This window comes from Hirundo rustica, chromosome 7 (genome assembly GCF_015227805.2).
Source record: "Hirundo rustica isolate bHirRus1 chromosome 7, bHirRus1.pri.v3, whole genome shotgun sequence".
Taxonomy (NCBI): domain Eukaryota; kingdom Metazoa; phylum Chordata; class Aves; order Passeriformes; family Hirundinidae; genus Hirundo; species Hirundo rustica.
The window spans coordinates 20,113,460-20,140,571 of record NC_053456.1 but is presented as its reverse complement, the minus strand read 5'-3'; the positions used below and the strand labels follow the sequence as shown (position 1 = coordinate 20,140,571).

The 27,112-nt window shown below is 36.8% G+C and overlaps 1 protein-coding gene across 1 annotated transcript in view; it reads left to right on the top strand.

Moving 5' to 3' along the window:
* Positions 1-125: 125 nt before the first annotated feature.
* SLC25A12 (solute carrier family 25 member 12) overlaps positions 126-27,112 on the top strand; it is a 46,231-nt gene continuing 19,244 nt past the window's right edge. The window contains exons 1-9 of the mRNA XM_040069229.2: positions 126-218; positions 675-728; positions 4,617-4,759; positions 9,432-9,547; positions 18,367-18,506; positions 20,989-21,135; positions 22,229-22,367; positions 23,587-23,680; positions 24,232-24,316. Coding sequence (XP_039925163.1) covers positions 207-218; positions 675-728; positions 4,617-4,759; positions 9,432-9,547; positions 18,367-18,506; positions 20,989-21,135; positions 22,229-22,367; positions 23,587-23,680; positions 24,232-24,316 — 930 coding nt within the window. The 5' untranslated portion in view covers positions 126-206. The remainder of the gene's footprint in view (positions 219-674; positions 729-4,616; positions 4,760-9,431; positions 9,548-18,366; positions 18,507-20,988; positions 21,136-22,228; positions 22,368-23,586; positions 23,681-24,231; positions 24,317-27,112) is intronic.

Genomic DNA, 27,112 nt, shown 5'->3' with positions numbered 1-27,112 from the left:
GCAGCCGCCCGCCAAGGAGCCGCACTCGCGCCGCGGGTGCCTTGGCGGGGCAGGCGCGGCCGGCGCCCGGCGCTCCGGGGGCTGGGGCGGGGCGGGGCGGGGCAGGGCAGGGCGCTCACCCCGCGGCGCTGCGCTGAGGCGGCGGCTGCTGCGGCGGCGCGGCGGGCGGGCGGCTCCTCCTCCTCCTCCTTCTCGGCGGGCGCAGCATGGCGGTCAAGGTGACTCTCCCCCCCGCCGCTGGTGGCAGGAGGAGCCGGGCGGATCCTGCTCGGGGCCGGGGGCAGGCGGGCGCCGCCGCCGCGGGATTCCCGCGGGGGCCGGGGAACGGGCGCGGCGGTGGCGGGGCGGCCCCGGAGGAGCGGCGGCGCAGCCCGCGCTGCCCCCGCCCGCCGAAGTGCCCCGGGGGGCGCGGGCCGGGGTCCCCGGGGCGGCGGTGGCGGCGCTGGTTGTCCTGTGGGGCCGGGGCTCCGCGGCGCTCGCAGGCAGCCCGGGGCTGACAGCTGTCACCGGCGCGGAGCGCTGTGCCGTCCCGCGGCAGCACGGCGCGGTCATGGCTGAGGCTGGGCCTGGCGGTCTGACGAGGGGCCCCGTATCGCCGCGCTTGGCCGGCGCGGCGGGTTTTATCTGCGCTCTGACAGTAGCCCAGCTAAACGTTAATTTGCTTGTGTTTACAGGTGCATTCAACCAAAAGAGCGGATCCTGCTGAACTGCGAAGTATTTTTTTGCAGGTAAAAAGAGCTGATGTTTGAGTGTCAGACTTCCGTGCTTTGCCTTTCCAGCAGTTTGCCATGGCATCAAGTGCATGTGGTGCTGGCGTGACGCTTGAAAGTTCACTTTGCCGGCACGGTGTATCGGAGGGGCTGTCAGGCATTGAGGAGAAAGTGCTGCTAGCACAAATTGTGATAACCATTTCCAAATTATAATATTAAATAAGTTCCTGAACTGTTTTCTAATTCTGTGGAGCAAATAATTACAACAAAGTACTGTTGGGGTTTTTTTAATGCACCTTTGTAGAATTCAAAAGTATCCTTTTTCCATGGCTATATATTTTGTCCTTGTGACTTGTATATGTTCTTACAAATGGTTGGACCACTGGCAGTGTTTTTAGAACTTGAAATTGATTTGTCAAGATTTACGTATTTCATAATACTGTCTTTGCAGGCCTTTAGAATTGGCATATACAAATAATGGTATGAAGATTTCTTCACTCCTGTAGTTTCAGTAAAACATGATCAGAAAGGAAAATCCAGTCAATCCTAAAACTTTGATGATGAGGTTTGAATCAGGCGTATGGAATAAGAAAAACAAGAGCTGTGTTTTAGGTCCATGATAGGGCCACCGATATTTCAAAATGACCAAAATGTCTTTTTTCCCCCATACTGTTGAGTGTTAGACAGTACATTTATGAAGCTTTTCTCTATTTAAAAAATGAAGAGTATAAAATTAGAGCTAGTACTGTAAATAATAAAACCTATTATTTAACTATTTATACCTCTCTTTTGATTCTACTGTACCATCTAACAATTTCCATAAATGATAAGTAGTCAGAGATACCTTTTTGCCTGAGAGAGGGAAGTTATATCCCAGCCATAATTTTAGTGGCCTTATCTTTTGTGTACTGGATTACACTGTAACATTGCTGGAGTGCAAAAACATCAAACTGTGGAAGCTCAACATTTAGTTTCTAGTATAAAATACTCCAACACACGTTAATTTTTGATTGACATGGCATTCAGCTTTTGTTGATAAAGGTTACAGTAGAGTATGTCAATTAAATTAGCAACATCAAAACATAATTTAACACATATTAATACAGTATAAAAATGTGATTCTAGAACATATTTTTCCCACTTTTTGCAAGATACATTTGCACATTTGAATGAATAAAATTTAAGTGAGATGTCAAAACACTCTATTCAATTGTGAGTGTGAACTCTGTATGATTCTTGATATCCAGTCAATAGAAGTTCTTGCTTCTGGAAATAAGCAGTTGAAGTTCTTGATAGTGGTCATACAAAGAACAGTGAAGAAGAAGAAGAACATTGTACCTCTGGATGTTGACATTTTCTTCCTAACAGTATTTGTTTTATTGACCTAAGAAGCAGACAGTCTGTTTTTAGAAATTGGCTTTTTGGTCTTCCCCATGTCTGTCTTGTTTTCTTCAAAGAAATGTGCAAGTGGAATTGTGGGTTGTGAGGTACTCTGAGGAATGAAAAGTAGGAAAGCTCTCCTCTCTCCCTTTGAGTATCTGAGATTTTGCAGTAAAAAAAAAAACATAGAAAAAGAGTGCATTCTGTTGTGTTTGAAATTGTGTTTTTGTTTGACGCTTAGAGATCAGACTTAGTTGTAGGCTTTAAATCAAAAGAATCACTCTTTTCAAGACTAAATTGTAGAAAGTCGTGTTATGAAATATTGCAAGTGTTTAGGGGTCAGATATGTTGTACTCTTTGCTGAGATTGCTGGCCTCTTCTGTGAGCTTCAGCTAAAGGTCGTGCATTCCTTCCTAAATTTGGCTTCCCTTGGAAATGGTTAGAAGGGAAGATGTGAGCTCTAGGCCTCGTCACTATCCACCTTAATCACAGAGCCTACTTAAATTTCCTTCTGTTCATGCATGTCTTCTGATGTTATACCTGCCCTCTTGCTGTGCAGTTTATGTTGAATCTTAAAAGATATATATACACCTTGCTCTTCAGAATTTCTGAAGTGTGCTATCTGCTTCTTCTTTCTAAACTATTAAAAAGATAAAGTTTAATATGCGTTAAAAAGATGTGCTATTTCTCTTAGTCCTGTAAGTACGATCTGCAGGCATTGAAATTTCTTGTCTGTGCACCATCAAATAAGTTGCCTCTTAGGTGTTTGCTAACCACAAACTTCAGAAACAACCATAAAAGAAGAAATTTTGTATCAAATAATCACAGAAGGATAAAAGAGTTGGGTGGAAAAATGGTTACCAGATTTCTTAGTGAACCTTCATTATTTTGTCGGACAAGAAACAGTCAGCCTTTAGAAAATACTGTTGAATTATTCCCTGCCTGTTGAATTCAATTGTAACCTGTTCAAGCAAGGTCGAGAAGGAAACAAAAAGAGATTTCCAAAGCATTGTGGGATGATACCTAGCACCAGCTTGTAAACTAGAGTAGGGGGTTTGTATGTTTGTCTTATTGTGAGGATGTTTTAAAAAAAAGTCTCATGGAAATTCATCAAGTGCTCACCTGAGGCAATCTACAAACATATACTAAGAATTTTGTGTTATAAAGTAACACAGTTCAAGACTGAGAAAAACAGATTTAATTGATTTGTTATGCTTTCTATTCAAATTAGGTTATAATTTAAAATTGGGCTAAAAGGTTCTTGGCTTAAGTTATCTGGTGCAAGCATAGGACTAATGTATGTACATGCTTAGCTACTTTGTCGGGCCTTCATTTATTGACTTGCTGCCAAACTCTTCCAAAATGCCATGACCTTCTCATATGGAGCTCAATATATCTGTCAGTTAATTATTTTTGTCTCAATTTTTTTTAACAGAACTTCCCCCAAACAGTTTTTATTATGGAAGGTGTTATTATAAATTATTATTTATGATTAACTCAGAGAAGTTGGTGTCTGGAGAAAAAAAGATGGTGTTTAGGTTTTGACTGTCTTCGATATGCACTCTGCTGTCATGCAGTTGACTTCAGTGATTCCTGAAGATATGCTCCATACTCTGCATGTTTGATGGGCCTTCATGCGTAACATTTTCTTTGGATTTCATGTCTTGCAGCAGAATTGTGCTTCATAAGGCATTTTTCAGTCACTTGTGTGTACGGTGAGAAGAGAACCTTTCAGAGTTGATTCAAGGAAGCACCAGTTTCGTTGTGCTGTCATATTGTCGTTAGTGCTGAGCTAAGGAATTCCTGTCCACTGTTTTGTGTTCCTGTTTTAGTGGAAGTACTCTATTTTAATTCTCCATAAATTCGGTAATCTGGTTTAAAGTGCAGTCCTGCAAACAGCTATCACCGCTGTACGGTGGAAGAGGTGATGAGGTGATGTGAGGGGCTGATGTTGTGGAAGAGATACAGGAGATGCTGAAGCAAGCACTGTCTGTATGTGTGAATGTTTTCCTTAAAAACGTTAGTATCAGGATAAAAAATAATCTGAACATTTATTTCTCACAAAAAGAGAAAAGAAATAATTTATGTTTTCCAAAATGATTATAGTAAAGATTGGGAACAATTATTCAGAAGATATCTGCTACTAGAAACTGTAAGAAAATTTATGTGCTGTGTTTTCAGTTTAGCTGCAAGTGGAATGCTGTAACATGGTTGCAATTTTTATAGATTTTTGCAATTACCTGACAGTTTCTGAAACATGTAGTTTTCTTCTAATTAGAAGATGCTGGTCATTATGTGAACATATCTATTGTGCAGGGAAATCTGACTGTAGGTAGTATAAAACTAGTACAGTAACACCTTTAGTTTAATCCAGCCCTTTAATTTCGGAGCAGTTACGTGCAGACAGTTATGCACCATTTAAAGTTATATTCAGTAAAGTTACTAATTTGGTCATCACTGATAATTAACATCTAAATGGATTAATTTCTGTTTGTGTGGCTTTGTTTTTTATTATTTTTACTCTAGTATGCAAGCGTTGAGAAGGATGGGGAGCATTACATGACCCCAGAGGATTTTGTGCAGAAATACCTAGGACTTCATACAGATCCGCATCACAATCCTAAAACAGTGCAGCTGTTGGCTGGAGTGGCAGATCAGACTAAGGATGGGTAAGAATTTTCTTTTCCATTTGAAACTTGTAGTGCATGGTTAAATTTGTGAGTGCATGAGTTTGATAACTTCATCTTCTAAAATACATTATTGAATTTATTACACTTTAGGCTTACTTAAAAGTGAAAGTTTTTTCATAATAGACTACAAATTTGTGAAAACTGAGAAAAAATTAGGGAATTTAACATGGATTTTTTTAAAGCTAAGATTAACATTTTGTTAAATCCTACAAAAGCTGAGGAATTTGAACAGCAGATAAGTGTAGTATGGTTGCCCTAGAAAAATTCTTTTCTTTATGCCCACATCCATCATCAGGTACTTTGTAGAGTCTTCAGTACCTGTAATTAAACACAAAAATATGGAAGAGCTTTCTTATTTCTGTAGTGAGCAATTCAAATCCAGCCACTGAGCTCTTTTGAAAAGTGCTGACTATTAGAAAAGAGAGACACTAGTGACTTTATGAAGGAAGTTGTTTCCTAATGAGGATCAGGTCACGCCACGTAAGCTTTTCCAACTTTGCTTACCGATGCTCCTGCTTGCTTTTAGACACCTCCCTGAAAGCAGTTTACAAAATGTCTGCTCTGTTGAGGTAGTTCCCTCTAACTTATTTGTCTTCCAAGGAGCCTTCTTTTTTGGTGTATGTAGGCTTCTAGTTTTGGCTTGGATTGTAGTAGGAGGCCTGGACATTGTTAAAGTAAAGTGAGAAGGTTAAGATGGGTCAGAGAAGAGGTCAAGAATGCAGAAGTGAGTGGTTATCTTTTTGAGAAGAAAATGCTGTTAAAATAGTATAGAATAAATTTATAAATATGCAGATTTAACTTATTTTAAGTTGAAAGCTCCTTAACTTCCTTGGTTACTTAAATTTTGGTTTTGTTTTCCTGCATTCTGCTATAGAACATTTTATTAGTTTGCTTAGTATCCTGGGCAGCTTGCATAATATCTGTGCTATGGAAATGAAATTGTATGTGCTGTATACTTCTTACTCTAAATGACAAATATAGGATTTCCTGTTTGATATAATGCTGTACGATTTTTCTTTTCATAAGGCTGCAGCACTTTGATAATACATATATTTGATAAATCTTAGTAACCTGTCTCTGTTTCCAATATATGGCTGCAGTTTGTTGCTTTATTATGGATTGAAAAGGTAATTTTGTATGTATCTGTTCAAATAATAATTTAATTGATAAAGTAAACCAACATGCTTAGCATATTGTTTCTCTGATAGCTGTTGGTTATCTTTTATTAAGGTGTGCATTTCTTCAGAAAATGTCTTATAAAAGGGTCTTTCTTACAGTAGGAAATCAGTTAGTTTTAATGCTGTAACAGAGCTTTTAGGCATTGTTTTTTGTTACTTTCCCTGTGAATAAGACTTTTGTTGTTGTTGTTGTTTTTTAATCTGGGTAATATTTGAAGTGAGATAAACAAGTAAGTGTGTGTTACCCACCTTCATTATGGGAAGAGTGGAATTTTTATTTTACACTGCCATGTAGTTCCAAGTGTAAAATTTTTATATGTTTGAACACTTGCCTGAAACTTTTTTACTCAATGTTTTAATCTGTATTTCTATTTAATCTATATTTCATGTACAGAATTTGTTATAGCCCATTATCAACATTAGGGTTTTTTTACATTCTTTCATTTGTAGTGAGCTGTAATATATGAAAATCCAGACTGCAACAACATGAGTAACTATTGTAGCCTTCAACTGAATTCCAGGATATGTTGCATCTTTCCAGGGACGTACTTTATGAAGTCCAAGGAAGTATCAATAGTCCTGTTCTGTACATATAATTTTACGTTAAATGACAGCCCAGTGTCATGCATCAAGTCATTGAGAAGCTTTGGATTCTATTACAAAATTTAATTCCTGCTATCATATTCTCTTAGCCTTGCTTGCCCTTGAAAAAAATACTCCGAGTGTTGATGGTTGCTTCCATTGTTAATATTTTTTTATTTCTTTTAGGTTTAAATTTGGCACTTTACAGAAACAGCACATTTTGGAACTGGCTCTCTGTAGGCATGTGTCTAAAAAATAAAGTGGTTTTACTTTTTTTCTAATGGTAACTTGATCCTTACTTAACTGTTCTAGAGCACTGTTGCCTTCTCCCATTACTGCTGTACAAGATTGGTTTGCTTTAGTGGAACTCATTAAGGTAGTTCTTAAAACAGATGACTATTCACTTCCGAAATGTTTATTCCTTGTTGTTACAAGTGCATGTTCTTAGAAATTTATGTGATGACCTCTAAATTAGAATTTGGTTTAAACTTGCCTGTTACCTATTTAGTACAATAGGATTTCTCTGATGCTGAAAGCACTCCTGTGTCTTCAGACTGCAGGCACTGGTATTGAAGTTAGGATAAATACTCTCTCTGAAGAATATACTTACATACATGTATGTGCCAAAACCAGATTTTCTTCCTCCTTCAAACCTTCAGAACTTTACAGTAGTAATTCAAAATTCTTCATTTTAACTGCTTGTTTCTGGGTACTCTTTTTATCAGCATATCATTCTTAAATCTGAAATGTGTTCTTAAGTGAAGTCCCCAAGAAAGAGTTGATATTTCATCTAATGGAGAGTCACAACAGAGCTATACATAATGTCTGAAAAGCTATGTTGTGTGGGGGAAAATTAGAAAATACTTGTAGTAGGAAAAAAGGAAAGACGGAGAAGAATTGCAAACACATGGGTTACTTTGTGTGCTTTTGAAGGGTGGCAGTACAGAAGAAATCAGAGGGAAATAATTGTTTTAAAATGTTACAGATAAAATGAAAGGTGAGTGATGTAATATTGTTAGGGACTCTGTAGTGCAGTGGGTTCATTGGATGGTGCTTGAGTAGTGATTGGGTGGGAAGCTCCATCGTTCTGTTTAATCCAGCTCCTGTTATCTCTGCCCTAGTGGCTAATGGAGGATCACAGAGGCTATCCCTGCTCTTAGGCATTGCAAGTTGAATATGTGGAAAGGCAGTTGGATGTGTCTATCTCCCTTTGCTGTAGGCACTGTTTTAGTGAGACTGCTGCAGACATCTTTCAGGTTCAGGCTTCTACTAATGCATTCTACAGAGATCAGCACTTGATTTTTGTCACTTATAAAGCTTCCTGGTTAGGAGTTAATTTGTGTGTCAGCTTTATGCATGTGTGTGAGATGTATTGTGATACGATATTATTTACAATTATTTTGAAGGAACATTTGTTTGTTTGATACTAACCCTTTATTTATCAAGATCATCCTTTGGATGAAATTGACTTTGCATGTGAAGAGCCATTCTCATATCTCTGACTTTTCTGGCTAAAGTGTGGTAAATATGATAATTTTTTATTTTCAGTATCTTAATTATTTTTAAAGTCACTAGGTTTTTTCCTGTCTTTCTTGTGCAGTGCATGTATACAAGAATGTTAATGAATTTGATCTTTTTAAGGTATCTCAACTCTGCTTCATGTGTACTTGCTAGATATAGTAATGAATAGTGTGAATATTGTGATTTTCTTATTTTTTTTTTCCTGTGGGAAAAACTTCAGACTTTATACTTGGCTCTTTAGCAGTAAGCAGTAATGTTTGAAGTAATCACTATGAGCTAATGATCTCATATGATAACTACTAAGTTGAGATCAATTATGTACATTTTCTAGGAAAACTTCTCGAAAACAGTAATATTATCTGCTTTAACAGCATTTACTGATTTATAGTGAATTTTTTGTTTAATATAGAAGATGTAATTGAAATTCTTATTCCCATTGATGATTTAATCAAATAAAATACAATTTTAATTTATATTTATTTATATTTAATTATATCAAATGTATATCCTGTCATTTATCCCACTGTCTTCTTGTGCCAACATTATCCTTTATCTACGCTTAGTAAGATAATCTCACATACAGCATTAGGATGCCTTCTGAAGGATTTTTTTTGTGTTAGAATAAGGGTTCTTCCAGAAAAGTTCTTTATTATTCTCCGAATAAGATACCTGTGCATACATTCAAATGTGAGCTTATACGTGGCGACCACAAGGACTTGGATTTACTGGTGCATCCTGAGTTGTGCACAGTGATGTCTTGCACACACAGCTCGGACTCCTGTGATCTGCTGTTCCGCTCAGATCCGTGTCTGTCCTTGAGTCCACATGTGTTAAGTTTGGCCCCGAGTACATGACTTGGCCGTTCATGTTATTTTTGGAGTGTACTATTCTCTCCATACACATAGTAAAGTGTAGCTTTTTCTGAACCTGCTGTTTTTTTATGAATGTTATGTATTGTTTTAAGAAAGTGTATGTTTTATCGTGTATTCCTGTACTTGCATTACAGTATCTTTTCTTAGTAGAAATACATATGTAATAATATGATGACAGACCTGTAAATTTCGTGTTGTTAGAATTTTTGTGGTGCTTTTATGTCTTAATTTTCAGGAGCTGATTACATTTATAATTAAAAAGTAATAACCTGTAGGTGTTCAGTGAGAGTTCAGTGGCTTCACAGAGGAAGAAACTGAGTTGCAAAAATGTTAACTACTTAACTACATACTTTTCAGTCTCTGAGTGTTAATATTTTAAGTTAGGATTTAATTTACTATTTGTATCACACTTTTTTCGAGAGTATCAAATGCAGATGATCATTCGTGTTATGAACAATTAAAAAAAAACCTTTATAACTTTTCTGTTTTCCTTTTTAGGTTAATTTCCTTCCAAGAATTTTTGGCATTTGAATCTGTTTTGTGTACTCCAGATGCAATATTCATTGTTGCTTTTCAGTTATTTGACAGGAATGGCAATGGAGAAGTAACATTTGGTAAGAAAACCTAAAGAAAAACAGTTTTAAGAAAGTGATTATAAGAGTATCTGTCATAATAATGGTTCATGACCACAGGTGCATAGAAATGCATTTTGTGCAGTATTGTACTGTTTTCCTAAGACTCTGCATGAGCAGAACTTTTTTTTTCTCTCTCGGTTCAAGCTTAAGAAGTACACAGAGACAAAATACATTTTTCTCTGTCTTCTTGAAACAAGGTTTTTTATTTTCCAGAAGTAGTAAATACAGTGATGTTCAGTGTCATCCTAAGTAAAATTCTAAATTCTGGACTTCAAACTCCTTCAACCATGAGGGAATTTTAAGATATGGTATGGATGGATCTTCACATATCTTTCAATAATTGTCATTTCATTCAGTAAGAGCTCAATATAGAAATTAAGAAGGTCCAATAATTTGATTTCCTGTGGTAGTGTTCCTTTTCTTGAGGAGGAAATTTACTTTAATGTTATGAGCGTAACTTACAACTAGATCTTGTATTTGCAAAATTAGGAAGAAAATCTGGCTAGTGGTTTTGTTGCCTAATCACATATGTTAGTAATTAGACCAAAGTTCTGGAGGCTAACTATACTGCTTTGTGGTATTGCTAAATAACTGTTACTAACAGTGCAGTTTACAGAGGACTAGGCTTTATTTTTAAAGCTTCATGTTTACAAAAATTAACTAAATCAATGGTAAGAATTTTAATAAAATGGAATGAGAATTAAATGTTATTTCTATCCAAAAGAATAAAGCACTCAATAAAGAAAATACAAACTATGCTTGGATTTGTAACCACTTGGTGTTTGTACTATTTCATTATTATGAAAATTGCTGTAACTTGTTGGGGAAAAAAAGCAAAGGTCTTTTTATGGAAACGAATTGTTTGACTTGTGATGCCTGTTAAATTACATCGTTAACTGAAGAGTCAGGTACTAAGCAGTTTGGATGCTCAACATCTTGAAAAGAGAATCTTAAAATTTAAATAAAGGTGAAGTCAGTAAATGCAGTCATTAGGAACTGGACAAACTACTACAATCAGTGTGACCATGTTAACAATGGTTTCTTATAATCTTACAAAATGGGGGTTTGAACTTGGTAGCTCTCATGAACACATTTGAAATAGCCAGTTCCATAGCTGAACAATAAGCCATTTCAGATGGTATACAAATTCCTCAGTTAGACTGAGGATTGTTATTTTTATATAATTAAAGTCTAAAAGAAAACACAAACGAGAAATTGTAAAACAGGAAATTGGTGGAATTTTTTTCTGTGTCTTCGCTGCTGATTTTCTTGTAAGGCTGATAAATCTTGAAAAGGAAGTTCTTGAGGGAATTTTAAATTTACTATTGGTTTCTTGGATTTTTTTACAAAATTAATTGCAATTATTACTATAACATGCTATTAACATAACATGGTACATATTTTTTGTGGTACAGTTCCCACATTTACTGCTGCTTTTTTGTCTTTGGTTGTTTGTTTGTAACATGTGCTGCTTACTTTTACTTCGTACACATATCATGCATATTAATATGACTGTGAAAAATGTGGATGATGATCTGTGCCATCTTTAGAATATGGTAACCCTGCAGTCAATTTCCCAGTCAGTCTTACGGCTGTTTCATAAATGAGACCTGCACCCTTTCATTTTCATACCACAGAAACAGAAAGGCACAGGGTTTAGCTTCATGTAAAACCAGGACAATATAGAAACGTAAGTTTTAAAGTACAAAGTTTTAGTAAATTATTGGAAATATACTGAAATGGAGTAAGTTGAGCCAATTGGTGTGAGAATCACAATCAGACAAGTCAGGTCTTTTATAGACTGTGTACTGTACCCAGTCTGCAGGTAAACTGTGTTGGTTATGAGAGCAAACACAAGTCATGATTTTCTGGCTCTGATGAAATGCTCTGTGGATGTGATTGCATTGATGCCAAAGCTATCTCAAACCAGTAAGTCTTGCCAGAAGCATCATGGATTTACTGAGGTTTTTCTGCACTATGCATCCAAAGCAAGGGACAGAATCAACTGGGGTCTGTTAGACCAGTAACTAGAACCAGCACTGGCCTTGCGTGAGATAACATGTTCTCAAAAAATACTCTCATCTACTCAAATTTTCAGTTTTCTGGGGGAAGTTAAGTGTGCTTGTTGAATTTCAGAACTGTGTTTTTGAAAGCAAGCTGCTCTAGCTGGGTTCACTTCTGTTTAGGATTTATTTACTAACATGACTTTGAACCATTCTCAAGCACTTAGCATTTTACAGTCCTCTTGACTCTCAGTCTGCTATTTGTCTCTTAAAATGCTTAGCTTCCAACTCTCCAGTGACGAAACTATCAATTGTGCCACAGAAGAACTGTCTTAGAAGAAGACTTTAGACAGAATTTTGTAGAAATACTTAACATGGCGAAGTTAATCACTGTCTTTGTCTGCCATATCACATGTTGAAACACAAAATTTTCTATCACTTTAATGTCATCTACTGTTTTCTTCTGCTTTGGGACACTTTTCCAGGAGCTTTGGACATCCAGAAATCCTGTGTGAATGACTGCCATAAATGTGTAGTTGGTATTCTGCAACTTTTGTAAAGTAGGTCCATTGCAGGAACATGAAACTGGACCTACTTTGCCTGAGCAACTGCACAGCATGCTGAGTACTCTCTGCGTGTTTCAGCTGCACTGGTCTTACTGTCAGCTTGCTGAATAGAAAGCAGTGAAATTACTGTGTTAGTAACCCATTGATAAAAGTGACAGTGTAGTTTAAACAAGTTTTTAATCATGGAGAAATAGAGAAAAAGCATGTATTCCTAACTAAGCGCTCCTACATCTTCATCAGTGCTTCCTAGGTGGATATTTTATGCTAAATGTGTTGCTGCTGAGCCCTTACAATCCTGCATTATCCATAAAATATTTAAATGCTAACAGCTGAAGCTGACGAAGACAAGTGGGTTTTTTTCAGGTGGTTGTCTGTAGCCAGAGAAGACTGACAAGCGCTTTGCTCCTTTGATTGTGGGATGTATTGACTGTGCTACTTAGAGTGAAACATTCAAAAACACTCCATAAAATTAACACTATTGTACTAAGGAATAGTGTTTTTATTTCTGTTCTCTGCAGATCTTCTGACCTGAATTCAGGTTAAAGCAAACTTGAATATTAAATCTGCTCAAGCTATTTGTGTTTTTTCTGATGTTGGAGCACATAATCTTTACTGTATTTAAAAGGTGAAGTCTGTGATTATCTGCAAAACTTCTCTGAAAAATAGGTTATCTAACTGGAAGTAAAAGGATTCTTTGTAATTTATCTCTCTGGCACGCCATACAATGATCTGGACTGCATCACTTTTAATTGGAATATACAGTTTCAAGGCATTTTCCAGCTGTTCTTCCTTGTAGAGTCCCCACAAAGAAAGCCATTCTCTGATGAACTGGAGAGTTTCACAGATGCTTTTTCAGTTAAATACACATGCTGGTATGGATAGAAAGATGGAGCTAATATATGTTTGTGATACTTCTGTATTCAGAATTATTTTGGAGATAATTGGAAAATATTTATGGAACTGAATTTAAGGCCTTTAAAAACATCCTGCACTCAAAATCTAATTACAGATATTTTGCAGGGTATAACATCATCTTCTTCTAAGGCATTGGGGGGAGGAAGGCGATCAGATGCCTCATAATGCAACTATGTGAAAATTGGTGAACTGAAATAATAAACATCATTTTAGTAGTTTCAGCTTTTGAGTATACAGGGATACTAGAACCACACTAAAGTTTTGACCAATCTGCTTTTTAGACAGTTTTTAATCTGAGAGAGAACGTTTAGGTTTCCCCTAATGAGGACATCGAGTTTGAGAACACTGGAAGAAGATGAGCAAGAACAAGAGAAAGGAGTTGAGTACATGTTTATGCTTTGCTTATGAGTATTATTTCTCAAGGAACACTTCTAGTACTCACTCCTTCACCATTTCTGAAAGGGCAGCTGGGTTGAAAATGCTAGGATTTGAATTTAATCATAAAAGTTCCACTTTAGAAACTATTATTGGCAACCATAAAGACTGGAAAAATATTTTAAAATATAAACAGAAAAATACTCAAAATCACGTGACTACAGACATGAAAATAGGAGGGAAAAATCTGTGTATTCATCAAGTGCTATTAACCAGAACTGCTATTTTTTTGGCCTCCTCTTAGTTCTGCATTACATTCTACTACATTAGTTGCCTGTTTTCAAAGTGTTTTGCTTAACACATGGGGATAACGTAGGAAACATCACTGTTAGGGCTTTCTTTTTTCTTTTTATTTCACGTTATATGATTTTTTTCAGGCTTAAAATACAGTTTGGAATGCTTGTGAGCAATGCAGAATGGGAACTTCTCTTACTACTACTACTAATTTTTTTTCAAAGCCATAGTTCAACAAAGATGGAACATAAAAGGAGAACTTCATGTTAAAATTATATGTGTTGACAGCTTTTTTTTATGGCTGTCATTCATCTTTCAATCAAATCAGTAATCCTTTAAAAATAAGAGTAGAAATAAAATGTAACTATTTCTATTTAAACTTTCTCATATAAAAGTAATTATTGTTTTGCATTTGGATTACTCTTAATACGCTTCTCCTGCATCAGGTGCTGGGAAAATCTTTCTGCCCTTTACTGTGGTTCCTTATTTTATCCTTCAAAGTGAAAATATGCTCTTAGCAGAAATAGTGAACAATAGCAACATATAAATGTTAAAATTCATTATGTACATTAGGCATGAAATATGCAAAAATTGGACAGTAGATTACTGAGTAGACAGGTTTAAAGAGACCCCAAATCAACCCTGTTAAACAAATCTTTAGCATACTTACACTGCTGCTTAAAACTTACCACTTTTATATTTTTGTGTCCCTAAGAAGTGTGATTGCTTTTTATCACTGGTGTGAGGGAATGGCAAACTGTTAACACGTTGATGGTACTAGAATTGTAAGAGGTTTCCACTCTGCTTCTTGGGGAGCTGATAAGTCAAAATAAATAATAGGTACTGCCGCAAGGTTTACTTGGAGTATTGAGCTCATCCCCGCAATGGGCCACCAACAAGACCTCATAGTGTTTATAATTTAAAGTATTCTTCCTCCTTATATGAAATTGATTATTGCCTAGAAGCTTTGGGGTTTTGTATCGTTTTTCTGAGCCTGATAGGTAACAGTGTTTGATGGAAGTTGAGCCAGCTGTGTGTGTGCTGCCTGCAGATAGCTGCTCCAAGCATCTATAATTTGTTTAAAATGATTGGGTGGGGAAATTCTGAAGCAATCTTGTGAGAATGTGTGTCGCCTTGGAGGTAATGTACTAGTACACTAGAGTAGTAGGTTTATTGTTCCTGGGGCTGATGGTAAGTTGAGTATGTCATCAGGCTTCTGACTTGTATGCCTGTCTAAGAAGAAAATGCATTACTATAAGCCTGGAAAGAAAGTTATCAGCTCAGTAGGAAAGAATTCCGCTACAGAAAGGTGAGCAAAGAGTAGAAGACATTAGTAAATGAGCAACATGTATTGACAGGGACAATGAATGCGTTCTGTAAAATGTCCTACTAAAATGAAAGGCTTGAAAAATAATTGGCTGTTTACCCCTGCAGAACAGCTCTGCTGGAAATTTGAAACACTTGTAGTTTATCTTAATTTAGAAACATTACTAGGTTTTGACTGAGGAAGACAAAAAAAAAAAAAAAAAAGGCAAAGCCAGCATCTGTACATTAATGTTGCTTGTTTTCTTTGCTGTCAGTGCGTTGCTTCTGCTGTGACAAAAAAAATTAAAAATTGAACATTTGCTGATAATTCAGGGTGGTGGAAGAGTAGGTGATGATCACATTGTGTGCAATTTCTGCGGTGTGATTGGCTGTTTGCTGCTTCTAGTCACACAAGTTGTTAGCTGTGGTGATAGCTATTTCCATTAATGTAATAAAAGAGCCAGCAGAATTGGATTATGAAGGAATTGTTGATATATTGTGAAGAAAGCCCCCCTGCTCTTGGGTAGACATAGTAAGTTTTAGCACCTAATGAGGTGTTTGAGAATCACAGGTGGCTTTGGTAAACTGTTTAGTGTTTCCATGGGTTTAACTGGGTCACTTACTTCGCTGTGGGGGTGGCAAGGCACTGGCATGGGTTTCCCAGAGAAGTTGTGGTTGCCCCATCCCTGGAAGTGCTCAGTGTCAGGTTGGATGAAGCTCTGAGCAACCTGCTTGAGTGGAAGGTGTCCCTGCCCATGTCAGGAGGGCTGGAACTAGAGGATCTTTCAGGTTCCTTCCATCTCAAACCATTCTGTGGCTCAGTGATTTTTCATAGCAAGCACACAGTTTTGTCTCTGTACCCCAAGTGTTTCATAAACCAAACCAACATGGAAGTAATTAAGTAATTATATACAAGTGTATATTTTCAAACCCAGCATAATTTAGTACATGCAGAATATACTGAGTGTGAGAGATTGCCTGGAAAGGCACCTCAGTTTTCAGAGGGACAACAAGCTAGTTTGGATAGTGTTTATTAAAGCTAGTTAGCCATTTCTGGAATTCATCAAGTACCAATGCACTCAACTATTTATATTGAATATAAATTTATTAATTAATTTAACTATTATTTTTATATGCTGAAGAATCTTGACTTAAGATACGTGGATGAGCAGTTGTAAATCTTTTTATTAAGAAAAAGATTGAATGTAGGAAATCGATTCTTGATTTTTAAGTAGTGTACAGTTAAATGCTTGAGAGTTACGAAAACACCAGGGGCTTAAGCTTGACTGAAAACAAGTGAAAAATCTGTCTCAGTGAACATGGATGAATAAGAAAATAGTTTTAAAGAAAAAAAGTGAGGCTTTTTAAAATTTCTCTCTTAAGATTAAGAGAAGCAATTATTGGAAACAAGTGAAAATAAGATTTAAATTTTCTGGCTGTTTCAGCTCATTCTTTTCTAGGTTTTCATTTGAGGAGCTCAGTGTGTATTAGAAGTCAGTTTTACATCCATGTAAGTAGTAGCCAGTTGGCCCCCTGTTTGCACATTAGTAGCCAAGTAGAGCCAGTAGAGCCAGCCTGTCTTCTGCTCTGTTCGAGATTCATTGCCGTTTCGGAGGCTCCATAATGAGCTGCACTGACCTGTTTGTGTTTGTAGTACATGGAGACTCTTGCTTGGCCAGAAGCTGCAGTGAATTAGTGCTAAGAGGGGAATTTAGATGTGCATACCTTGATCCCTTGATCTGCAACAATGATGGATAAATCTGCTGCAAACAGAACTTTCAGAGGAGGTATGGCAAAATAAAATAGTTTAGCACTGTGTGTTTGGTGCTTTCTCTCTTTTTTTCTTAACCCTCACCTTGCGCGTTGATACTGGTGAGTAGCTCTGAGTAGACAGTTACGAACAGAATAGTTTTTTAGGTTTCTTGTTGACTCTAGCAAGTCCTTTAGCCGACTTAGAGGTGGAAACTGGTTTAAACTGTCGGGTGTTGACTCTTGTGTTTGACCTTTATGTCAGGATTAGTCAGTAGCCATGATCTGCCCTTTGAATATGTAATCTCAGTGTAATTGTGAAGGAGGTGATCTAGCCAAGGTATACTGCATACTCCTGGTTTGAGACATATATTCTGGACATTTCCTTTCCTTTTCTTACTGAAAAGATGAAAATATATCATGGATTTCCTAAATTTGCTCTAGAACTAATAGACTACAGAACTGAAACTATGAATGAATCAAGTAGTCCTTCAGCATAGAGAAAGCAATATGCTTTCTTCAAGTAAATAGGTCTTGATAGAGTTATCAAATGATAGTTAAGGTTCTCCTCACTGCATTTTGTCTGGCAAAACTGTTTAAATGTATAAAAGGTGTGTTACCAGCTAAAATATTTTGTATTTTGTTTTAAAATTTAACTGTATGCCACATTTTATTCAGTTTTTATCAGATTCTGGGTTGATAAACGATTTCAGGTACTGTGAGGGAAATCTTAAGTGTTCATGTGGTATGAGTAGATGTCCCATTAGACAGTTCATGTGTTTAATAATCTGCACAAAAAGCAAGCTTGTTTCCAGCATGGCAATGCTGTGTATGAATAATGCATGCTGTTTTTCAGATGAGGTTTTTGCCTGAATTCAGATAATATGTTTAGCATTGAGATTTCAGTTGTACAGTATACATGTGGAGAATTCCATAATCTGAAATGGCAGGTTTTTTCTTTTACTTCATTTAAAGGAGGACATCTCTGTCTTCACTTATCTTAAAACATTTTAATAACAGAGACTAAGAATTATGTTTTATAGGATTGAATTTTTGTGCTAGGGCCCTATCAAAGGCATCTAATAACGTGCTTTCTGCTAAGTTAATGATATGTTTTAGATGTCATTTCTTATACCTATCTTCAATAGCCATATTCAGACTGTATGATTGTAATAATCAAGTCTCAATCAAACCATACTTAGTATGACAAATATTGCCTGAGATTGTAGTGCAGGTATTTCTGCTCTTGATAAAGGCCTTAATTTGACTCCTGGCAGAGACTGAGAACCACTATTGATTTTTATAACAGAATGCAAAATAGTTTTTATTTGTCATGTATGAGGGAAATTGCTTCTTAATTAAAACTAAATAAAACACTCACTCTGTGATCTTATGCAATAATACAGAAAGTATCATTTGTGTCTCACATGTGTTCTTTTACAGGTCTGTAATGGTTTAGTTAGCAATTATTCTTAACAAGCTAAAACACTTCTTAAACAGTTGCTGAAATCATAATTTTTTGTATTCCTCCTGGAATGTTTGTAGATTTACTGTTCCCCAAGGCTCACCTGTTGTTTTTCCTTCCCCGAAGCAAATGTTAAAGAAATATTTGAGCAAACTCTTATTCATCTTCAAATCCCGTTCAACTGGGACTGTGAGTTTATTCGACTGCATTTTGGACATAACAGGAAGAAGCATCTTAACTATTCAGAGTTCACTCAGTTTCTTCAGGTCAGTTATTAACTTTGTTCCGAAGTTGGAACTGAAATTCATTTCACTTTTAATAGTACACTAATACCGTTACAAATTTTGGTCTTATTCTGGTAGTGATAATACTTATCTAATACTGATCCTGACAGCTAATGATGAACTGTTAATTCTCCATACCAGTTTTGGAAGCAATGTGTACTCATTGTGCTGTAACTTGAATACCATCCTTTAAAAGAATGGGACAAATTGTACTGTTTATGAAGTTAACCGTTTTACTGATTGTTGTTAAACTGGGTTCAGGGTCTGCTTTTTCTGTTGTAGGGATTCAATAGCAAAACTAAACTCTACCAGAGAAGGTTAGCATCCTTAATATAGCCCGTTATTATTGACCATAAAACTCCCCTATAGAGGTTTCAGCTTCTGTAACATTTCTTTAGTTTTATAAACATTCTAATACTTATCACTTTTTTTCTCTTACTGGCATGCATGCTACCACACACATACTGGGAGTTCGGTCCTAAATGCAGCCAGCTTGCAGGAGGTAAATCTGGTTTCCTGTGATGTTGCTGAACTACCCTTTAGGGATTGGGCTTTAGAGAATTTTGCTTGTTGAACTGCACTTTGTGCTAAGCAAAAAAATTATAGTTAAAACATGTTATGAATTGAACACGATACTAGAAGGAAGGAAAGGAAAATGTCTATAAAGGATGGAGAAAGAGCAAAGCAGGAGAAATTTACATTGTAATTAATGAAAAAGAAGTTCACAGAGTTGTTGGTAATTGCACTGGATTCCGTAAATTAACACCCAGTGACCACATTGTGATATAACTTATGATTTCCTGTCTAGGAGATGTGAAGAAAAATAGATTATGCACTTCTAGAGCTGTCTTAGATGCAAGAAAAGTTTTGTATGTACTGTCTTAAAAGTAAGGGGTGATAGATGTGCTTTGACATAATCTGTAATTATTATTCAAGATAAAAATACCTCATAGGGTCAGAGAATATTTTGGGTTATAAGGGACCTTTAAAGGTCATCTAGTCCAACCCCCCTGCAATCTGCAGGGATGTCTTCAACTAGATCAGGTTGCCCAGAGCTCTCTGACCTTGAATGTTTCTAGGGATAAAACATCTACCACCTCTCTGGGCAACCTGTTCCAGTGTTTTACCACCCTTATTTAGTTTAAAATCCTTACCCCTTGTCCTATCACAGCGGGCCCTACTAAAAATCTGTCACCATCTTTCTGATAAGCCCCTCGTAAGTATTGAAAGGCCACAGTAAGGTCTCCCAGGAGCCTTCTGTTTTCTTTTCCTCTCCAGGCTGAGCAGCCCCACCTCAGAGCCTTTTCTCATAGTGGAGGCGCTCCAGTCCTCTATCGTTTTTATGGCCCTCCTCTGCACCTGCTTCCAAAATGGTTTGTTGGGAAGTCAGAGCAGAGATATAAATGTCTAGTTCTGGTTTTGTGTTTGTTTTTCCAAGATACCGCCATGTAAGATACAGTAGCTTCTTACTGTCATCATATAATAAAAACCCTTAGTAGGGAAGGCTGGTATGTGTTGCAGTAATTTCAGTATGTACACAATTTGGATACTTTTATCCCTCCTTTTATATAAGATTGTTTTTCTCCTTTGGGCTAACTCCATCTTTTGGTGTTTGGGACTTTAGTCAGAACGGGTTTGTTGTACCCTGATCTAGAAAATGTTGTTCATGAGGTTATGAGAGTTGAGAAATTACTGTAGAGGTGATATAAGCTAGATGGTTTGCCCTCTTCTTACTGTCTCTTAGAACGTGGTTATTTTTTTAGCGGCTTCTAGAGGCCTGAATGACAGCTGAATGGGCTTTATTGTTTGCTTGAATAGAAGGAAACAACTTTTTCTGGACATAGAATTTACAACTATCATTATTATCTTGAGGTTAGGTTACCACAGTGATCTTTGTATGAAGGTTTTTATAGTTTGTATAGGCGTTTTAAATTGTCTGAAATGAGTGACCATTTGTGACATTATGGGAGATAGCTGTTTGGGGCAATCTAAATCCATATTATATAATTTTCGCTCTCCTCCTGTTTATTTTCAAATACTTTCCAATGAGTTAGTGTATAATAGCCCAGTCATATTTCATCTTGGATATGTAAGAGATCAGCTCACTTTGTGTCTTCAAGATCAGTATCAGAAGTTTTTCTAGTACTTAAGTATTTAATTAAGGAATAGATAGCAGGCAGTACACGGGTATATGAAGTTCATTTCTTAAATAATTTAGTGAAAGTGCATATTTCCTTACAGTTGAATTGAGGCTTTTCTTTGGCAGAGGAATGAATCTGTGGATGAAATCAGTATGCAGATTTCTTATTTTAGTTGAGCTGGCCTTGAAGTTTTAACTGCAGTTATGCTATTGTCTATATGCACAGACCTGTTGGAGCATAAGAATATGAAATTAGCGAAAGTTTTGTGAGCAACGGGTTACAGAATTTGCTTCTAATCTGCTATCTCTGAATATTCATTCTAGGAGCTGCAGTCAGAACATGCAAGACAGGCCTTTGCATTGAAGGACAAAAATAAAAGTGGTCTGATAACTGGGCTGGACTTCAATGAGATCATGGTTACCATTCGCTCCCATATGCTAACTCCATTTGTGGAAGAAAATTTAGTTTCAGTAAGTGTTAACAAAAAATACCTTGAATTCAGTGTTTAATAGCTGTGATGTTTTAAGGTGGCAGTGATTCTCTCCCACTTTGTCTTCTACCTGTTTATCACTCACTGCCTTGGAGCTAGAGATTATCAGCTTCATAATAGAGTGGGCAGGGTAAAACATGGCAGCATTCCTTGGCTGCAGTAGTGAAAAGGTTGGCAGTCTGGTTTACATGTTTAAAGTGCCATTGGAGGCAGTTTGAGTTAGTCTACTGTGCTTTCCACTAGAGCAGGGCAAACTACTTGGTGCAGAAGGAATCATAGAATTGTAGAACCACATAGGAAAAGACCCTTAAAATCATCAAATCCAATGGAAGTTATTTAGGACAAAAGCATCCAGTTTTTATATTTGAATATATGACATCTCAGGAGCTGGAAACTACTTACAGTTTTGTCCTTTTATATACTCTTGCATTCTTTTCTTTTTCAGATCAGAATTTGGAAAATCAGTATGTAGATTCTAGACGTAGAATGGTTACAGCCCTGATAGTTTGGCAAGATCTGTAGGTAAAGTAATAACATACAAGTTATCATCTGAAAGCATGTAGTATGAAAATTACATAAGAATGAAATTTATATAAAAGATAAAGTAATAACTTTTATCTTACTATCTTACCTATAAATCTTGCCTTGCCTTACTCATAAGGCATACTGTCCTCTATAAAATTTAGATATCTACTAACTTTAGACTTTCAAGTAAATGGTCACTGATGTATGTGATGCAAGAAATCAGTTAGTGCCTTTTTTTAAAGGCATTTGCATGCATTTCTCTTTCAGAAGATTACTCAGTGACACTTCTAATGTGTCTGTCAGATAACTTGAATAATAATCTACTTATATGATTATTTCCTAATTGTTTCCTAGTGTTCAATCTTTACCACAAAAATAGGATCCTGTCTAATAATTCTCCCCTCATGTTTCTATTAAAAATATTTTAAAATTACAGGAATAGAAAAATATCTTTAATTCTTTCACAATTTTCTCAAATGAATGTTTGTAATTTTAATAAGATGTAAAAGTGCTTAAGGCACTTAACTGTTTTCATTTAATTTTTAAAGGTAGCTGGTGGAACTGTATCACATCAGGTCAGCTTCTCCTTTTTCAATGCATTTAATGCCCTTTTGAATAACATGGATCTCGTTAGGAAGATATACAGTAATATAGCAGGTACAAGAAAAGATGTTGAAGTCACAAAAGGTAAGATATATTTCCTACAATTTATTAATTTTTTTTATTCTGTCCATTTTGTGATTGGTGATGCAGATGGGTTAAGGTGAGTCAGAAGGGAGTTCATGGCCACTGGGAAAGTGTTTTTTTAGCTATGGGTGAGGGTTTTCATCCTCACAGTTAGTAAGTACTTTCAATTAGTTCATTGAGGAGAAGATTCTGGCAGGAGTTGTGTTTGCCTTATTGTTTCAGTGAGTAGCTGCAAGTCAGTATAGTACTGAGGATTTTACAGCTCATTGGAAGGGATGCATTGTTGCTCAGAGATAGGAAGTTCCTAGGGAATGTGGTGGAATGGGTTCAGTTGTAAAATCCGAGTGATTTCACATGTCGATTATGCCAGTCAGTGCGTAACAAATCCCTGTGCGTGAAGGGTTGCCTCTTTCAGTCTTGTCACACATGTAAGCAGATTGCTTTTGTAGCCATTTTATGACAGATTTTATCACCAATTTTACTACCTGTATGGATGGGACCAGCCAAACCATTGTGTGGTAAAAAGCATGCCAAGTTCTTTTTATTCTTTTGCTTCTTCTTTGGTTAGCTTATGTTCATATGCTTTGCATACTTTTTCCCTAAAGGAAAGCGTAAAATGCTTGTTCTCTTCCTCCAAATTGTCCTAACAAATTGCCCAGCAATGTTTTGTGGTACAGATGCATAAAGACCTCTTGCTTGGATTTGTATTGAGAAAAAAGACTGCTGTGTTTTCACTGCTCAGAATTGTTAACTGCAGCTTGCCAATTATGTCATAAATATATTGTGTAATTTGGCCAGATGAATACCTAAGCTTGGAGTCATTCAGAGCTATGAGAGGAAGAAGTCTGGACATGAAGGGAATAGATGAGTCAGCTGCCCTTAAAGCTGTGAATAATGGACCATTCTTCTGGTTTGTTCTGTTTTGCAGAACTTCAGAAGCAAGAATCACAAATTTTGGGTGTTGTTTTATTAAACTTGCTAATTTGAGAATTTTTGTTGTTTTTGGTGAATACTTAGCATAGAGTTGTGGAGTCAGACTCGGTCTGTGTTGGGAGGGCCTGTTTCAGTATAGATGTTCTCCTGAAGATACCATTTCCCTTTGCATTATGGGTTTTGCTCCTTGGTGATAGACTTCATTTTTATGATATTAAAGTTATTTGAAAGGATTCAAGGAGGAAATTTAACAAATGTTGTGTTTCTTTTTTCCATTTAAATCCAGAGGAATTTGCACACTCTGCAATCCACTTTGGACAAATTACACCACTGGAAATAGATATTCTCTACCAACTTACAGACTTATACAGTGTTACTGGGTAACATAATCATGAATTTTATCATTTTGCAATCATAATTTTTGTGTTATTTTTGTCCTTGTTTTAAAAGGTTTTGTATTCCATTATATTTTGTAACAGTAATTTATTGAGTGTAAACTGATTATGTTGTGTGCATGGGTTTTGTAAGTGAATTGTGTATGTCCAGCTCAGTTTTTAATTGTTGTATTTTAGGTGTACATGTGAAGTAGCAAGACACAATACTCCCGAAAGGCTACAATGCACTGGTTGATGTTTTGCGTGGATCTTTAATGCATGCAAAATCTTACAAAGTAATAGCTAGAAATGGTTTAATTTGTGTATTATATTCCTTATTACTGGTAATGAAGAATTTGCTTCTGAATAATCCATGTTCCCTTCATCCCAAGCATTCTTTAATGCAGTGTAGCAGACTTCTTAGGTCTGCATTCAGATATGACAAGTGTCTTTTTTTAAACTCAGATGTACTTTGTGGGGTGTGGCCAGGAATACTGTACTGAATGTGTTTGATGCTTTATCTAACCATAATTTACTTTTCTCTGCCTGGTGTAAAGGCGCTTAACTTTGGCAGACATTGAGAGAATAGCACCTCTGGCTGAGGGTGCATTACCTTACAACCTGGCAGAGCTCCAGCGGCAGGTGGGTAGAAAAAAAAAAGAGTTGAAATTGAGTGAATGTTAAGATGCACTTGCAAATGAAAAATAAGAGTAATGCACTTTAAACAGATTCCTGACAAGCGGAACATGCTGTGTGTATTGCTGTAAGGCTAGAAATGGGGCAGGCTGTCAGATACTGTATGTGTCTAGACAAGGTATGAGATGTCAGAATGGCCTGTTTAGATATGAGCATGGATACTTGGATTCCTTACTGTGAATACATTTGTTCACTCCTGGAAAGGCTTTTCACAGGACACAGCCATCCATGAACTTCTCCAGCCTGAGTCCTTCCTGTGGAGCCCAGTTCTTTACAAACTCCTCCAGTGTGTGTCCCTTGCACGTGGCGCAGTCTTTCAGGAATAGACTCACATGGGTCCTCCAAGCAGATAGAGCCTCCTTGGGGTGTACCCCCCTGTTCCTGTGTGGGGTCCTACAGGACCTGCAGGGGAATCCCTACTCCAGTGCCTGGAGCACCTCCTCCTGCTCCTTGGCTGACCAGCAGAAGTGTTTCTGTCATGTCTTCTCACTCCTCTGGCCAGCTGCTGTTACACAGGGTTTGTTCCCCCTTCTTTAACACGTTATCCCAGAGGTGCTACCAGTGACCCTGATGGACCTGGCCTCGGCCAGCGGTGGGTGTTGGCTCTGTCAGGCATGAGGGGGGCTTCTGGCAGCTTCTCACAAAGCCACCCTTGTATCCCCCACCTCCAGCTTTGCCACACTACTCAATACAGGTAGTGAAAAATATAAATATTAAACGTAAAGCTTATAGATGTGTTCTTTTTTTGAAAAATGGGATGAATTTATTGGCTTACCCATTTACCTAAAATGATACTTGAGTTTTACTGTACTTGCTGGCTATCCGATCTAGACGGTAGAAGGGAACTTCGAATATATTGGGGTTGGTGAAAAAGGTAGAATTAGAAGATGAAGAATATTGTAGTGGAATGTCAACTCTTTATTTCACCAGAGGTTTACATTTATGTTTGCTAGCTTTGCTTTTATCATAATTTCCTTCATAAACATTACACACGTATAGTACAACATAGGAGTTCCAGGCTGTTCAGTTGGATGTTGAATATACGTTGTTTCTCAGTTCAATGGCTCTTTTTACAACAGTAAGAGCTAAAGATTTGGGACCAAAGATTATATGGGTGTTTAACTTAGATTGTTTTAGTTATTGCTATTAGAGCAGAATTTGATAATTTGGTTCTCTTTCAAATGTATTAATGTGAAGCAGTGTCTTCTCTGTTCCTAGTGTCACTGTTCCAGTGTCCCTGGTTCTCCTTAGGCAGTTACATATCTGAGCCAGTACCTGCCCAAAACCTGCTTAGTGGCAAGTCCTCCTGTGGATTCCTGATGACAAGAATGATGGAATGGAATGCCTCAGAAATGTTGATACAGTGTTTTTCCAGGCTAATAAATATTTTTGAAGAAGTTTTGTGGTGACATTCCACTGCCAGCTTTGGTTTTAATCAGTGTTTTCGTACTCACCCATCTGAGTGGACAAAATACTAACTTACTTCACATTTCAGAAGTACCCTTGTAGCTTGGCACTCTTCTAAAACGAGCTCACTGATGAAAGCTTCCTTCATCACTAGAACAGAGTATACTCTTTTCATACTCTTGAAGTAGTACATTATATTTTCATCTTATTCTACATTCTGTGTTAAAGCCAAACACCAGAAAGCAAAATAATTCCATTTTATCTAGCTTATGAGGAACAGTGTTTTACTAGACCTTATCCTAAGTGAACAGTAAGTTAAGTGTATTGGTGAAATGAAAGATATCCGTTCATGAAGAGCAAATATCATCTCAGTGCGGTCCAGCTGTCCCCGGGAAATGAAACCAATTCTGTAATCAGTTTTATATGATTTAAAAATCCCTTTTTTAAAGAAAATAATCTAAATTTTTTACATAAAATCACTCTATATAGATCTGGTAGAAATGAAAATTAGCCTGCTTTCAACTATGTTTACTTTATTGTCAATTTTTTCATTGTGTAAGATTTTTTTAAAGCTTAGCAGCTGAATATCCTATGGGATGACAGCTACAGTAATTTTCTCTTTATAAATATTCATGATTTGAAAGCTATAGCATTAATTACATTCATTTACATATCCATCTGAACACACAAGCAAACTGGAAACTTTGTGAACACTTATTTAATAATATAAAAGTGACATTTCCTTCGGAAAGAATTTGATTTTTAAGTGATGCATTCACTAAGATTAATGTCTAAATGCAATGATTGGATTTTGATGAGAACGGTGTAAAGCTTTGAAAAAAAGGATAATCTTAAACCAGCTGAAAGGCAGCAGGTGTGCTAAACTAGGAGAAAATTTCAGTGGAATGAAGAACTAGTTCTGCTTCTAAGGCTTTTTGGGGTATATTATCGCATGTGTCTTTTTATTTACACGAATCAAAAGAAATAGATCTGAATTTTATAATTTATTTTCATGGGGTTTTTTTGGTTCTATTATCCTTTGGGCAGTTTTGTGTGCGAGTTCTTTTTTTTTTTTTTTTTTTTTAATAAGAAATCATAGTGGTTTTACAATAATAAGGATATTCTTTGTATTTATTGCTTCTCTTGCTTGTAGAGGCAGTACATTTGATTGATGCTTTTTTTACCCTGGTCTGCATGTGCAGCGTGTAATTTTGGTACTACCTAGAATTCTTCTATTCTTCTCCGTTAAGCTATATGGTGGGGGAGGAGAACGTCTCGTGGAGGGAAGTGGGTTTAGCTGTACCTTTTTATTCTGTAGAAAAATGGTATAAAATA